Source organism: Oncorhynchus mykiss, chromosome 19, assembly GCF_057628025.1.
Source record: "Oncorhynchus mykiss isolate SJ-2025 chromosome 19, ASM5762802v1, whole genome shotgun sequence".
Lineage (NCBI taxonomy): Eukaryota > Metazoa > Chordata > Actinopteri > Salmoniformes > Salmonidae > Oncorhynchus > Oncorhynchus mykiss.
In genome coordinates, this window is record NC_143040.1 from 9,065,001 (window position 1) to 9,083,635 (window position 18,635).

Below are 18,635 nucleotides of genomic sequence, written 5' to 3' on the forward strand. Positions count from 1 at the left end.
CACACACACACCATCACACACACACACCGTCACACACACACACCGTCACACACACACACACACTGTCACAGACACACCGTCACACACACACCGTCACAGACACACCATCACACACACTGTCACAGACACACCATCACACACACACCGTCACAGACACACACCATCACACACACACACACCATCACACACACACACTGTCACAGACACACCATCACAGACCCACCGTCACAGTCACACACACACCGTCACAGACACACCGTCACACACACACCATCACAGACACACACTGTCATAGACACACCATCACACACACACACTGTCACAGACACACCATAACACACACACCGTCACAGACACACCATCACAGACACACACTGTCACAGACACACCATCACACACACACACTGTCACAGACACACCGTCACAGACACACCGTCACACACACACCATCACAGACACACACTGTCACAGACACACCATAACACACACACCGTCACAGACACACCATCACAGACACACACTGTCACAGACACACCATTACACACACACACTGTCACAGACACTCCGTCACACACACACCGTCACAGACACACCATCACACACACACCATCACAGACACACACTGACACAGACACACCATCACACACACACACTGTCACAGACACACCATCACACACACACCGTCACAGACACACACCATCACACACACAACATCACACACACAACGTCACTCACACACATTTATAATCAGCTCTCGTGTTTACTAACATCCCCCCTCTACACTAACCCCCTCCCGATGCTTTAGGATTCCTTTGATGTCCTCTGTGTGTGTGTGTGTGTGTGTGTGTGTGTGTGTGTACACAACACCTGCTGTGATAATTTTGTCTTCTACTTTGATTTTTCCCTCTGTGGTTAACCTGGTGTTAAACTGTTCTGAACTCCCTAGGTCAAAACACACACACACACACACACACACACACACACACACACACACACACACACAGCAAGTGGATTAATAACTGTAATTGGCACAACACAACAAGCATACTGCAGTCCAGGAACATTCCTGTCTCCTGATGTTCTCTCTCTGTACCTGCTGTGTTCTAAATGAACAAACTGCGTTATATTAGATATTCTACACACTACAGACTATAGATATATATACTGATTACTAACACTACAGACTATAGATATATATACTGATTACTAACACTATAGACTATAGATATATATACTGATTACTAACACTACAGACTATAGATATATATACTGATTACTAACACTACAGACTATAGATATATATACTGATTACTAACACTATAGACTATAGATATATATACTGATTATTAACACTACAGACTATAGATATATATACTGATTACTAACACTACAGACTATAGATATATATACTGATTACTAACACTATAGACTATAGATATATATACTGATTACTAACACTACAGACTATATATACTGATTACTAACACTACAGACTATAGATATATATACTGATTACTAACACTATAGACTATAGATATATATACTGATTACTAACACTATAGACTATATATATATATACTGATTACTAACACTATAGACTATAGATATATATACTGATTACTAACACTACAGACTATAGATATATATATATACTGATTACTAACACTACAGACTATAGATATATATATACTGATTACTAACACTATAGACTATAGATATATATACTGATTACTAACACTACAGACTATAGATATATATACTGATTACTAACACTACAGACTATAGATATATATACTGATTACTAACACTATAGACTATATATATATATACTGATTACTAACACTACAGACTATAGATATATATACTGATTACTAACACTACAGACTATAGATATATATACTGATTACTAACACTATAGACTATAGATATATATACTGATTACTAACACTACAGACTATAGATATATATACTGATTACTAACACTACAGACTATAGATGTATATACTGATTACTAACACTACAGACTATAGATATATATACTGATTACCAACACTACAGACTATAGATATATATACTGATTACTAACACTATAGATATATATACTGATTACTAACACTATAGATATATATACTGATTACTAACACTACAGACTATATATATATATACTGATTACTAACACTACAGACTATAGACTATAGATGTATATACTGATTATTAACACTACAGACTATAGATATATATACTGATTACTAACACTATAGACTATAGATATATATACTGATTACTAACGCTATAGATATATATACTGATTACTAACACTACAGACTATATATATATATATACTGATTACTAACACTACAGACTATATATATATATATACTGATTACTAACACTACAGACTATAGATATATATACTGATTACTAACACTATAGACTATAGATATATATACTGATTACTAACACTATAGATATATATACTGATTACTAACACTATAGACTATAGATATATATACTGATTACTAACACTATAGATATATATACTGATTACTAACACTACAGACTATAGATATATATACTGATTACTAACACTATAGACTATAGATATATATACTGATTACTAACACTATAGACTATAGATATATATATACTGATTATTAACACTACAGACTATAGATATATATACTGATTACTAACACTATAGACTATAGATATATATACTGATTACTAACACTATAGACTATAGATATATATATACTGATTACCAACACTACATACTATAGATATATATACTGATTACTAACACTACAGACTATAGATATATATACTGATTACTAACACTAAAGACTATAGATATATATACTGATTACTAACACTATAGATATATATACTGATTACTAACACTACAGACTATAGATATATATACTGATTACTAACACTACAGACTATAGATATATATACTGATTACTAACACTATAGACTATATATATATATATACTGATTACTAACACTATAGACTATATATATATAAATACTGATTACTAACACTATAGACTATATATATATATATACTGATTACTAACACTACAGACTATAGATATATATACTGATTACTAACACTACAGACTATAGATATATATACTGATTACTAACACTATAGACTATATATATATATATACTGATTACTAACACTATAGACTATATAGATATATATACTGATTACTAACACTACAGACTATAGATATATATACTGATTACTAACACTATAGACTATAGATATATATACTGATTACTAACACTACAGACTATAGATATATATACTGATTACTTACACTATAGACTATAGATATATATACTGATTACTAACACTATAGACTATATATATATATATATATACTGATTATTAACACTACAGACTATAGATATATATACTGATTACTAACACTATAGACTATAGATATATATATACTGATTATTAACACTACAGACTATAGATATATATACTGATTACTAACACTATAGACTATAGATATATATACTGATTACTAACACTACAGACTATAGATATATATACTGATTACTAACACTACAGACTATAGATATATATACTGATTACTAACACAATAGACTATATATATATATATATACTGATTACTAACACTACAGACTATAGATATATATACTGATTACTAACACTATAGACTATAGATATATATACTGATTACTAACACTATAGACTATAGATATATATACTGATTACTAACACTACAGACTATATATATATATACTGATTACTAACACTATAGACTATAGATATATATACCGATTACTAACACTACAGACTATAGATATATATACCGATTACTAACACTATAGACTATATATATATATATATATATATATATACTGATTACTAACACTACAGACTATAGATGTATATACTGATTACTAGCACTACAGACTATAGATATATATACTGATTACTAACACTACAGACTATAGATATATATACTGATTACTAACACTACAGAATATAGATATATATATACTGATTACTAACACTACAGACTATAGATATATATACTGATTACTAACACTACAGACTATAGATATATATATATACTGATTACTAACACTACAGACTATAGATATATATACTGATTACTAACACTACAGACTATAGATATATATACTGATTACTAACACTACAGACTATAGATATATATACTGATTACTAACACTATAGATATATATACTGATTACTAACACTATAGACTATATAGATATATATACTGATTACTAACACTACAGACTATAGATATATATACTGATTACTAACACTACAGACTATAGATATATATATACTGATTACTAACACTATAGACTATAGATGTATATACTGATTATTAACACTACAGACTATAGATATATATACTGATTACTAACACTATAGACTATAGATATATATATACTGATTACTAACACTATAGACTATAGATGTATATACTGATTACTAACACTACAGACTATAGATATATATACTGATTACTAACACTACAGACTATAGATATATATACTGATTACTAGCACTACAGATTATAGATATATATACTGATTACTAACACTACAGACTATAGACTATGTATACTGATTATTAACACTACAGACTATAGATATATATACTGATTACTAACACTACAGACTATATATACTGATTACTAACACTACAGACTATAGATATATATACTGATTATTAACACTATAGATATATATACTGATTATTAACACTACAGACTATATATATATATACTGATTACTAACACTACAGACTATAGATATATATATACTGATTACTAACACTACAGACTATAGATATATATATATACTGATTACTAACACTACAGACTATAGATATATATACTGATTACTAACACTACAGACTATAGATATATATATATACTGATTACTAACACTACAGACTATAGATATATATACTGATTACTAGCACTACAGACTATAGATATATATATACTGATTACTAACACTACAGACTATAGATATATATACTGATTATTAACACTACAGACTATAGATATATATACTGATTACTAACACTACAGACTATAGATATATATACTGATTACTAGCACTACAGACTATAGATATATATACTGATTACTAACACTACAGACTATAGATATATATACTGATTATTAACACTATAGATATATCTACTGATTACTAACACTACAGACTATAGATATATATACTGATTATTAACACTATAGATATATATACTGATTACTAACACTACAGACTATATATAATAATACTGATTACTAACACTACAGACTATAGATATATATATACTGATTACTAACACTACAGACTATAGATATATATACCGATTACTAACACTATAGACTATATATATATATATACTGATTATTAACACTACAGACTATAGATATATATACTGATTACTAACACTAGATATATATACTGATTATTAACACTACAGACTATAGATATATATACTGATTATTAACACTATAGATATATATACTGATTATTAACACTACAGACTATAGATATATATACTGATTACTAACACTATAGACTATATATATATATACTGATTACCAACACTACAGACTATAGATATATATACTGATTACTAACACTATAGACTATAGATATATATATACTGATTACCAACACTACAGACTATAGATATATATACTGATTACTAACACTATAGACTATAGATATATATACTGATTACTAACACTATAGACTATATATATATATATACTGATTACCAACACTACAGACTATAGATATATATACTGATTACTAACACTATAGACTATAGATATATATATACTGATTACCAACACTACAGACTATAGATATATATACTGATTACTAACACTATAGACTATATATATATATATATACTGATTACCAACACTACAGACTATAGATATATATACTGATTACTAACACTATAGACTATATATATATATATACTGATTATTAACACTACAGACTATAGATATATATACTGATTACTAACACTATAGACTATAGATATATATATACTGATTACTAACACTACAGACTATAGATATATATATATACTGATTACTAACACTATAGATATATATACTGATTACTAACACTACAGACTATATATATATATATACTGATTACTAACACTACAGACTATAGATATATATATACTGATTATTAACCACTAAATTAACATTTTAAATTGACTGACATTATTCACACTCCAGACTCTCTATTTATAACAGGTTGGTACAGTTGGTTTGTCAACAAACAGAGATCAACATTTGATGTGAAAAGTGTTCTTGTGAGAGTTCAGGCAGATTGTCAGTCACATTGTACTGCTGTTTCATGGTCGTCCCCGGTGACTGTAGCCAGTACTTTTCGGCTGAATTGGCCTTTATTTGACCTTTCCAGTGGGATAGCGGGAAATGATGTCATGAAACAGGAAGTTATGTGGTTGTCTGTTCTTCTTCTGTGGTCGTTTGTGTAGCTCCAGCAGCAGCAGCAGCAGCATCTCCCCAGACAGATGGTCCAGGGTCAGAGAAACCCCTACCCACAGGTCAACCAGTATCAAGGTAATATATTATATACCCCCCCCCTACCCACAGGTCAACCAGTATCAAGGTAATATATTATATACCCCCCCCCCCCCTACCCACAGGTCAACCAGTATCAAGGTAATATATTATATACCCCCCCCCCCCACCCACAGGTCAACCAGTATCAAGGTAATATATTATATACCCCCCCCCCTACCCACAGGTCAACCAGTATCAAGGTAATATATTATATACCCCCCCCCCCCCACCCACAGGTCAACCAGTATCAAGGTAATATATTATATGCCCCCCCCCCTACCCACAGGTCAACCAGTATCAAGGTAATATATTATATACCCCCCCCCCGCCCACAGGTCAACCAGTATCAAGGTAATATATTATATACCCCCCCCCCCCTCTACCCACAGGTCAACCAGTATCAAGGTAATATATTATATACCCCCCCCCTACCCACAGGTCAACCAGTATCAAGGTAATATATTATATACCCCCCCCCCCCTCTACCCACAGGTCAACCAGTATCAAGGTAATATATTATATACCCCCCCCCCCCTCTACCCACAGGTCAACCAGTATCAAGGTAATATATTATATACCCCCCCCCCCTACCCACAGGTCAACCAGTATCAAGGTAATATATTATATACCCCCCCCCCCGCCCACAGGTCAACCAGTATCAAGGTAATATATTATATACCCCCCCCCCCCCTACCCACAGGTCAACCAGTATCAAGGTAATATATTATATACCCCCCCCCCCCTACCCACAGGTCAACCAGTATCAAGGTAATATATTATATACCCCCCCCCCCCCCCTACCCACAGGTCAACCAGTATCAAGGTAATATATTATATCCCCCCCCCCCCCCCTACCCACAGGTCAACCAGTATCAAGGTAATATATTATATACCCCCCCCCCCCCCCTACCCACAGGTCAACCAGTATCAAGGTAATATATTATATACCCCCCCCCACCCCCTACCCACAGGTCAACCAGTATCAAGGTAATATATTATATACCCCCCCTCCCCCCTACCCACAGGTCAACCAGTATCAAGGTAATATATTATATACCCCCCCCCCCCCCCTACCCACAGGTCAACCAGTATCAAGGTAATATATTATATCCCCCCCCCCCCTACCCACAGGTCAACCAGTATCAAGGTAATATATTATATACCCCCCCCCCCCCCTACCCACAGGTCAACCAGTATCAAGGTAATATATTATATACCCCCCCCCCACCCCCCCCACCCACAGGTCAACCAGTATCAAGGTAATATATTATATACCCCCCCCCCCCCCCCCCCCACCCACAGGTCAACCAGTATCAAGGTAATATATTATATACCCCCCCCCCCCCCCCCCCACCCCCCCCACCCACAGGTCAACCAGTATCAAGGTAATATATTATATACCCCCCCCCCCTACCCACAGGTCAACCAGTATCAAGGTAATATATTATATACCCCCCCCACCCACAGGTCAACCAGTATCAAGGTAATATATTATATACCCCCCCCCCTACCCACAGGTCAACCAGTATCAAGGTAATATATTATATACCCCCCCCCCCCTACCCACAGGTCAACCAGTATCAAGGTAATATATTATATAGCCCCCCCCCCTACGCACAGGTCAACCAGTATCAAGGTAATATATTATATACCCCCCCCCCCCTACCCACAGGTCAACCAGTATCAAGGTAATATATTATATACCCCCCCCCCCCCTACCCACAGGTCAACCAGTATCAAGGTAATATATTATATACCCCCCCCCCCCCCCCTACCCACAGGTCAACCAGTATCAAGGTAATATATTATATACCCCCCCCCCCCCCTACCCACAGGTCAACCAGTATCAAGGTAATATATTATATACCCCCCCCCCCCCCCCTACCCACAGGTCAACCAGTATCAAGGTAATATATTATATACCCCCCCCCCCCTACCCACAGGTCAACCAGTATCAAGGTAATATATTATATACCCCCCCCCCCCCCTACCCACAGGTCAACCAGTATCAAGGTAATATATTATATACCCCCTACCCACAGGTCAACCAGTATCAAGGTAATATATTATATACCCCCCCCCCCCCCTACCCACAGGTCAACCAGTATCAAGGTAATATATTATATACCCCCCCCCCCCCCCCTACCCACAGGTCAACCAGTATCAAGGTAATATATTATATACCCCCCCCCCCTACCCACAGGTCAACCAGTATCAAGGTAATATATTATATACCCCCCCCCCCCTACCCACAGGTCAACCAGTATCAAGGTAATATATTATATCCCCCCCCCCCCCCCTACCCACAGGTCAACCAGTATCAAGGTAATATATTATATACCCCCCCCCCCCCACCCACAGGTCAACCAGTATCAAGGTAATATATTATATACCCCCCCCCCCTACCCACAGGTCAACCAGTATCAAGGTAATATATTATATACCCCCCCCCCCCTCTACCCACAGGTCAACCAGTATCAAGGTAATATATTATATACCCCCCCTCCCCCCTACCCACAGGTCAACCAGTATCAAGGTAATATATTATATACCCCCCCCCCCCCTACCCACAGGTCAACCAGTATCAAGGTAATATATTATATACCCCCCCCCCCCCCCCACCCACAGGTCAACCAGTATCAAGGTAATATATTATATACCCCCCCCCCCCCCTACCCTCAGGTCAACCAGTATCAAGGTAATATATTATATACCCCCCCCCCCCTACCCACAGGTCAACCAGTATCAAGGTAATATATTATATACCCCCTACCCACAGGTCAACCAGTATCAAGGTAATATATTATATACCCCCCCCCCCCCCTACCCTCAGGTCAACCAGTATCAAGGTAATATATTATATACCCCCCCCCCCCTACCCACAGGTCAACCAGTATCAAGGTAATATATTATATACCCCCCCCCCCCCCCCCCCTACACACAGGTCAACCAGTATCAAGGTAATATATTATATACCCCCCCCCCCCTACCCACAGGTCAACCAGTATCAAGGTAACATATTATATACCCCTCCCCCCCCTACCCACAGGTCAACCAGTATCAAGGTAACATATTATATACCCCCCCCCCCCTACCCACAGGTCAAACAGTATCAAGGTAATATATTATATACCCCTCCCCCCCCTACCCACAGGTCAACCAGTATCAAGGTAATATATTATATACCCCCCCCCCCTACCCACAGGTCAACCAGTATCAAGGTAACATATTATATACCCCCCCCCCCCCCCCCCTACCCACAGGTCAACCAGTATCAAGGTAATATATTATATACCCCCCCCCCCTACCCACAGGTCAACCAGTATCAAGGTAATATATTATATACCCCCCCCCCCCCTACCCACAGGTCAACCAGTATCAAGGTAATATATTATATACCCCCCCCCCCTACCCACAGGTCAACCAGTATCAAGGTAATATATATCATATACCCCCCCCCCCCCTACCCACAGGTCAACCAGTATCAAGGTAATATATTATATACCCCCCCCCCCCTACCCACAGGTCAACCAGTATCAAGGTAATATATTATATACCCCCCCCCCCTACCCACAGGTCAACCAGTATCAAGGTAATATATTATATACCCCCCCCCCTACCCACAGGTCAACCAGTATCAAGGTAATATATTATATATCCCCCCCCCCCTACCCACAGGTCAACCAGTATCAAGGTAATATATTATATACCCCCCCCCCCCCTACCCACAGGTCAACCAGTATCAAGGTAATATATTATATACCCCCCCCCTACCCACAGGTCAACCAGTATCAAGGTAATATATTATATACCCCCCCCCCTACCCACAGGTCAACCAGTATCAAGGTAATATATTATATACCCCCCCCCCCCTACCCACAGGTCAACCAGTATCAAGGTAATATATTATATACCCCCCCCCCCCTCTACCCACAGGTCAGCCAGTATCAGGGGTGCAACACACACACCTAAACCCTGACATACCCACATGCATGGAAACACATACACATGTGCATGCACAAACACGCACACACCTGCTCATAAACCTTGTCACACACACTGTTGAAGATGATATCATCTCTGACCAATCAGATTCTCCTCTGCGTATTCGCTCTCTCCCCCTGCCTCTGTCTATCTCCCCCCCCCCCCCCCCTACCGTCGTAGGCGTTCCATATCGTTCCGCTACTCCTCTTTGGTAATTTCCTCCTGAAAAAATATTCTGTCTCTGCTTGTTACCTTGGCAACCGGTCCCGGATCCCCCAGAGTTCCGGAGACGCTGTCCAAGAGAGAGAGAGAGAGAGAGAGAGAGAGAGACAGACAGATAGATCTGCTCCTCCCTGAGAGAGAGAGAGAGATATCGCGTCGTCTGTGTACTTCACATGTGGAATATTGGTGACCTTATAAGAAGTAATCAAACTGTGAATAAAAGGACAAATTGATCACAGAAACCTCAGTGACCACTCTGTTGGTCTTTAACACACCTCTCTCTCTCCTCCTGTCCCCTCTCTCTCTCCTCCTGTCCCCTCTCTCTCCTCCCCTCCTGTCCTCTCTCGCTCCTCCCCCCTGTCCCCACTCTCCTCCCCTCCTGTCCTCTCTCTCCTCCTGTCCCCTCTCTCTCCTCCCCTCCTGTCCTCTCTCGCTCCTCCCCCCTGTCCCCACTCTCTCCTCCCCTCCTGTCCTCTCTCTCTTCCTGTCCTCTCTCTCTCTTCCTGTCCTCTCTCTCTCCTCCTGTCCTCTCTCTCCCCTCCTGTCCCCTCTCTCCTCCCCTCCTGTCCTCTCTCTCTTCCTGTCGTCTCTCTCTCCTCCCCTCCTGTCCTCTCTCGCTCCTCCCCCCTGTCCCCTCTCTCTCCTCCCCTCCTGTCCTCTCTCTCTTCCTGTCCTCTCTCTCCCCTCCTGTCCCCTCTCTCCTCCTGTCCTCTCTCTCTCCTCCTGTCCTCTCTCTCCCCTCCTGTCCTCTCTCTCCCCTCCTGTCCTCTCTCTCCTCCTGTCCCCTCTCTCTCCTCCCCTCCTATCCCCTCTCTCTCCTCCCCTCCTATCCCCTCTCTCTCCTCCCCTCCTGTCATCTCTCTCTCCTCCCCTCCTGTCCTCTCTCTCCTGCCCTCCTGTCCCCTCTCTCTCCTCCCCTCCTGTCCCCTCTCTCTCCTCCCCTCCTGTCCTCTCTCTCTTCCTGTCCTCTCTCTCTCTTCCTGTCCTCTCTCTCTCCTCCTGTCCTCTCTCTCCCCTCCTGTCCCCTCTCTCCTCCCCTCCTGTCCTCTCTCTCTTCCTGTCGTCTCTCTCTCCTCCCCTCCTGTCCTCTCTCGCTCCTCCCCCCTGTCCCCTCTCTCTCCTCCCCTCCTGTCCTCTCTCTCTTCCTGTCCTCTCTCTCCCCTCCTGTCCCCTCTCTCCTCCTGTCCTCTCTCTCTCCTCCTGTCCTCTCTCTCCCCTCCTGTCCTCTCTCTCTCTCTCCCCTCCTGTCCTCTCTCTCTCTCCCCTCCTGTCCTCTCTCTCCTCCTGTCCTCTCTCTCCCTCCCCTCCTGTCCTCTCTCTCCTCCCCTCCTGTCCCCTCTCTCTCCTCCCCTCCTGTCCCCTCTCTCTCCTCCCCTCCTATCCCCTCTCTCTCCTCCCCTCCTGTCATCTCTCTCTCCTCCCCTCCTGTCCTCTCTCTCTCCCCCCCTCCTGTCCTCTCTCTCTCTCCTGCCCTCCTGTCCCCTCTCTCTCATCCCCTCCTGTCCTCTCTCTCTCTCCTGCCCTCCTGTCCCCTCTCTCTCCTCCCCTCTCTCTCCTCCCCTCTCTCTCCTCTCTCTAACCTCTCTTCTTTCCTTTCTGTCCCACCAGGATCACCCCAGGAGATGGCGGTGAGGAGCCAGGCACTCCAGAACATCCGCGCCACCCGCCTCCTCCAACAACAACAACAGAACCAGCAGATGGTCCAGATGAACCAGGGCATCCCAGGTGGCTCGGTGGGTCCCCAACCCGACATGGGCCTCCCCTACGGCGGGCAGGGAGCCGGCCAGCAGTCCCTCTACAGCCTCAACCCCTCCATGAGCCAAATGATGCAGCACCAGAACCAAAGCGTCCAGGCCTCCATGGGTCTTCCACCAGGACACAACCCAGCGACGCAGGTCCAGAGGCAGGCGGGAGGAGGGGTTGGAGGTGGAGGAGGATACGGAGGACCACAGGGGATGATGATGAACTCCATGTCCCAGCAGCCCCTCAAGGGGCCGCCCAAAGCCCAGGCCCAGAGGTTGCAGGGCATGCTGGGAATTGGAGGAGGACCGGGAGGAGGAGGACCACAGGGAGGGATGGGAGGGTGGCCACCCCAGCAGGGGCAGTCCCTCCAGGGGATGGGAGGGCCAGGAGGGGTAGGAGGACCAGGCAGGACTACAGGCGATATGGTGGGCTTTGGCTCGGCCCAGGGGGGCTACGGCTCCATGCAGCCTGGACCCGGACAGCAGCCTCCACACCCACGCCTGGCCAAGCAACACTTCCCTGGGCACCCACAGGGCCACCCCCAGGCTATGGGTCAGGGCCAGCCCATGGACCCCAGGGCTATGAACCCTGCGGCGGGCATGGCCGGGCCCATGGACCCCAGGGCAATGAACCCTGCGGCGGGCATGGCTGGACCAGGACAGCCAAGGACCAACCAGCCCAGACCCATGGTAATGCCGGGACAGGGGGTGATGGGCCAGGGCGTGCCCAACATGGGGGCCTTTGGACAGGGGCCGGCGATGGGGGTGGGCCCTGGCGGTGGAGGAGGGTATGTGGGACAAGGAGGGGTAGGGGTCGGAGGTCAGCCTCAGGGCTACCAGAGGACGTCTAGTCAGGACCTGTCATCTTATGGATACGTTGGCGGGCAGGTGGCGCCGTCGGGCGGAGGGTTCGGATTGGCCGACGGGACAGGGGCGGACTTGGACTCAAGTGACGGTTGGATGGAAGAGTTCTTCCCCAACCAATAGCAGAGCTGGAAATGTAGTGGGGAGTTTTTACTGGAGGGACTAACGACAAAACTGCGTGGGGAAAACTTTATTGAGACGAGAGAACTGGACAGACGGATGGACAGACGGCATATTCTGCTTTGTAAAGAACGGACAGGAAGAGTTCTGTGTCGTGTATTTATGTGTGTGTGTGTGTGTACTGTCACGGTATTTAAAAGGCCTCTAATGGTAAACGCGGTCTGGTGGTTGTGAAATATCATTCAAGAAAGGGAAGTGATTTTGGTTTTGTCCTTTTGGGCCGTGATTTGAACCCAACCCTTTAGCAGTGTGTCAACTGGGCCCATAGGTTCATACAGGAGAGACGGGAGACTGACTACAAGACAGGAGAGACAGGAGACTGACTACAAGACAGGAGAGACAGGAGAGACTGGGACTGACTACAAGACATGAGAGACAGGAGACTGACTACAAGACAGGAGAGACAGGAGACTGACTACAAGACAGGAGAGACGGGAGAGACTGGGACTGACTACAAGACAGGAGAGACAGGAGACTGACTACAAGACAGGAGAGACAGGAGACTGACTACAAGACAGGAGAGACGGGAGAGATGGGAGACTGACTACAAGACAGGAGAGACAGGAGACTGACTACAAGACAGGAGAAACTGGAGACTGACTACAAGACAGGAGAGACTGACTACAAGACAGGAGAGACTGACTACAAGACAGGAGAGACTGACTACAAGACAGGAGAGACAGGAGACTGACTACAAGACAGGAGAGACATGAGACTGACTACAAGACAGGAGAAACTGGAGACTGACTACAAGACAGGAGAGACAGGAGACTGACTACAAGACAGGAGAGACTGACTACAAGACAGGAGAGACAGGAGACTGACTACAAGACAGGAGAGACATGAGACTGACTACAAGACAGGAGAAACTGGAGACTGACTACAAGACAGGAGAGACAGGAGACTGACTACAAGACAGGAGAGACAGGAGACTGACTACAAGACAGGAGATATAGGAGACTGACTACAAGACAGGAGAGACAGGAGACTGACTACAAGACAGGAGAGACTGGAGACTGACTACAAGACAGGAGAGACAGGAGACTGACTACACGACAGGAGAGACAGGAGACTGTCTACAAGACAGGAGAGACTGGGACTGACTACAAGACAGGAGAGACAGGAGAGACTGGGACTGACTACAAGACAGGAGAGACAGGAGACTGACTACAAGACAGGGGAGACAGGAGACTGCCTACAAGACAGGAGAGACAGGAGACTGACTACAAGACAGGAGAGACAGGAGACTGACTACAAGACAGGAGATATAGGAGACTGACTACAAGACAGGAGAGACAGGAGACTGACTACAAGACAGGAGATATAGGAGACTGACTACAAGACAGGAGAGACAGGAGACTGACTACAAGACAGGAGATATAGGAGACTGACTACAAGACAGGAGAGACAGGAGACTGACTACAAGACAGGAGATATAGGAGACTGACTACAAGACAGGAGAGACAGGAGACTGACTACAAGACAGGAGAGATAGGAGACTGACTACAAGACAGGAGAGACAGGAGAGAAGGGAGACTGACTACAAAACAGGAGAGACGGGAGACTGACTACAAGACAGGAGAGACTGGGACTGACTACAAGACAGGAGCGACAGGAGACTGACTACAAGACAGGAGAGACGGGAGACTGACTACAAGACAGGAGAGACGGGAGACTGACTACAAGACAGGAGAGACGGGAGACTGACTACAAAACAGGAGAGACGGGAGACTGACTACAAGACAGGAGAGACAGGAGACTGACTACAAGACAGGAGAGACGGGAGACTGACTACAAGCTCTCAAACAGGGGAGTCTTTTTAATATTTGTTTTTCAATATAGGGGTAGAACATCTCTATTTATTTTTCCGGTATTAGTTCTTCTTGGATACCTGGGTTATTGGATTGTGCCTGACAGGTTTCACATCTCGTTATGTTCATGCTGTGTGTGATGGCGTGTGGCATGTGATCGTAGCATTTCTACACATGCAGGTCCCTTTGAGAGACAGACAGACAGACAGACAGACAGACAGACAGACAGACAGACAGACAGACAGACAGACAGACAGACAGACAGACAGACAGGCAGGCAGGCAGACGGACAGACAAGCAGACGGACAGACAAGCAGACGGACAGACAAGCAGACAGACAAGCAGACAGACAAGCAGGAGATAAAGGCAAGGAGATAAACACACAACCCACTTCTGTAACAGCCATCAGAGCTCAGTAGAGAGCTGTCACCTCTGTCTGTCTGAGAAGTGGTTGAGATCACTCTCTCTCTCCCTCCCTCCCTCCCTCCCTCTCTCTCTCTCTCTCTCTTTCTCTCCCCACTCTTTCCCTCCCTCCCTCTTTCTCTCTCTCCCTCCCTTCCCACTCTCTCTTTCTCACTCTCCCTCCCCTCTCTCCCCACTTTTTCCCTCTCTCTCCCTCTCTTCCCACTCTTTCCCTCCCCCTCTCTCCCTCCCTCCCATCTCTCCTCTCTAGAGACTTGTTTTTTGTCTGCGTTGGTTGGTTTGTTCGTCTGGCTGTGTGTACTGTGAAAACATCAAAACAAAACAGATTGCGTTCTTCTTTTGTGGCGGTATTTAGCGCAGGCGCTGTGCGGTCGCCCCGCGGTCCTGTTGCTAAGCAACCGGCCTACTCTCTCTCTCTCTGAGCCGAGCAGCCGAGCTTCTCTTCATTTCCTGTTCACTGGTAGCTGTTGCACACACGCCACACACACAGCACACACACACACACACACCACACACACACCGCTCCCCGACGGCTGAAAGGAGAAGTAGATCATTGTCAGCCAGTCAGTCAGTCAGTTAGTCAGTCAGGCAGTTAAGGGAGTAACAACATGACATCATCCTCTGTCCGTGTTATTACCAACTCTATAGAAATGGATCAAAAAGACGTATAGCAACAGGATTAGCTGGGCAGTGAATGTATTCAAGCACCACAAGTGACTTCATTTGAAATAGAAACTAACAGCCGTTTGTCGGCCATCTTGGATCCCCAAGGACAGGATTTTTTTGTGTTTAATGCTTTTAAAAAATTCTAAGTTCTTTTCCCAAATTGGTCTGAAATGAAATGTTATTTTGACAGTTAACTTTACCTTCAACTCAATTCATACTATCTCTGTTGTCTCCTCTGCTGCTTTGGTCCTGTAGACCTCTACACACAACGAGCTGTTGATGGATCTGAGCTCTGTGTTGTCGGTTCCACGTGTTGCGAACATCAAGTGTTTGACTGTGAAGAGAGATACATACGTCCAACCCTCACGAGATGGAGAGGTTTCAAAAATGAGGTTGTGATGGTGGCTTGTACAATGACACTATTACCAGTGTCCCCCCCTCTTTTTTACCCCCCAACGGTGAGTGTTGGGCGGAGAAAGAGGTAGGTTTGACCCCGGGCTTCTCTCAACGTCAATGTGACGAGAACAGGAGAATTCTGTCATGTCAACAAACCAGCCAAAAAACCTTCTACTAGTCTTAACTAACCCCTTGTTAGTTCACTGCCTCGCCATAGCAACCACACAAATGTTGTTGATTATATTCTGTCAGATATACACGTAGTTTTAGTGTATCTAAGTGAGTTGGAAGTTGACCTCTCTCCAAAGCATCGCTACGGTTGGTAAAACGCCCATGAAATTGTTTCGATAAATGTTTAGTTGATATTTTATTTTCATATTTTGGTAATGTAGGTTGTCCTCTGTGATTCTGTAGTGTTGTGAGAAAGACAGGTCAGAGTGCCCCTTAAAGGTAGATCTAGGATCAGTTCCTCAAACCCTCCACCCTTCACTGTTGGGAGAGGACAAACACAAAACTGATCTTAGGTCAGTGTCTAAAGGGGGGGGGCGTAACTTCGTCCTACTCAGAGGAGGCTGCTTGTCGAGTGTGAAGGGTTGAGCATTAAACACTTCCTGGTCAGTGTTATGGGATCCCGAAGGTCACGTAAAGGTCGCGACCCTTGACTTTTGGTCCTCTTTGTCCAAGTGACAACAACAAAAAAAGAAGCTTCCTCCAAATATCGTTGTCTGTGTCCTTATTCCCTATTCCCTTATTCCCTATGGGCCCTGGTCGAAAGTAGTGCACTCGGTAGGGAATAGGGTGGGATTTGTGGTGCGGACATTATTTCCGGGACCAAGTCAAACGTAATTTTCCGATTTATTGTCGTTAACTGTAACTTTTGTCTTCTTTTAAACTTTTGAGTTGTTCGTTTGTACCGGTGCTGATGTGACGACGACGAGGGACAATACATCCACTAAAATAACGGCTATTTGTAAATATGTTTTTTTTACATCAGATAATTACCGTCTCTACTCTGTAAAGAAATGACCGTTTTGTTTTTGTTTTTTTTATTAAAAATAGAGGAGTATTTTTATTTCAGTAATTGTTTTCCACTCTTAACCCATCAGAGCCGTTGCACTTCTGACGATGTCTTGACTGCTCATTTCTATTGTAAAACTTCTTCTACTGTTGATTCTGAAAGTTATTTTTTTTCTAGTTTGAGATTTTGACTCTGTACCTAAAAGCAGTGATTTCTTTCTCTTTATCCTGTACAGAATTCTGAAAATGTTAAAACACACAAGACAATTACAAACAAAAACAAAAACACTTGTTTTTCTAAAAAAATATATATACGAATAAAGAGAGAATGTTCTCGCTGATCATATGAAATATAATGTCTTCAGTCTGGTGGTTTCTCTGTTCTCGCTGATCATATGAAATATAATGTCTTTGGTCTGGTGGTTTCTCTGTTCTCGCTGATCATATGAAATATAATGTCTTCGGTCTGGTGGTTTCTCTGTTCTCGCTGATCATATGAAATATAATGTCTTCAGTCTGGTGGTTTCTCTGATCATATGAAATATAATGTCTTCAGTCTGGTGGTTTCTCTGTTCTCGCTGATCATATGAAATATAATGTCTTCAGTCTGGTGGTTTCGCTGATCATATGAAATATAATGTCTTCAGTCTGGTGGTTTCGCTGATCATATGAAATATAAT

The 18,635-nt window shown here is 42.8% G+C and overlaps 1 protein-coding gene across 1 annotated transcript in view; it reads left to right on the forward strand.

Annotated features, from left to right (window-relative positions):
• Nucleotides 1-18,306, forward strand: part of LOC118946760 (mastermind-like protein 3) — a 231,003-nt gene extending 212,697 nt beyond the window's left edge. The window contains 2 exon segments of the mRNA XM_090210029.1: nucleotides 6,563-6,647; nucleotides 12,465-18,306. Coding sequence (XP_090066155.1) covers nucleotides 6,563-6,647; nucleotides 12,465-13,585 — 1,206 coding nt within the window. The 3' untranslated portion in view covers nucleotides 13,586-18,306.
• The last annotated feature ends 329 nt before the right edge of the window (nucleotides 18,307-18,635 follow it).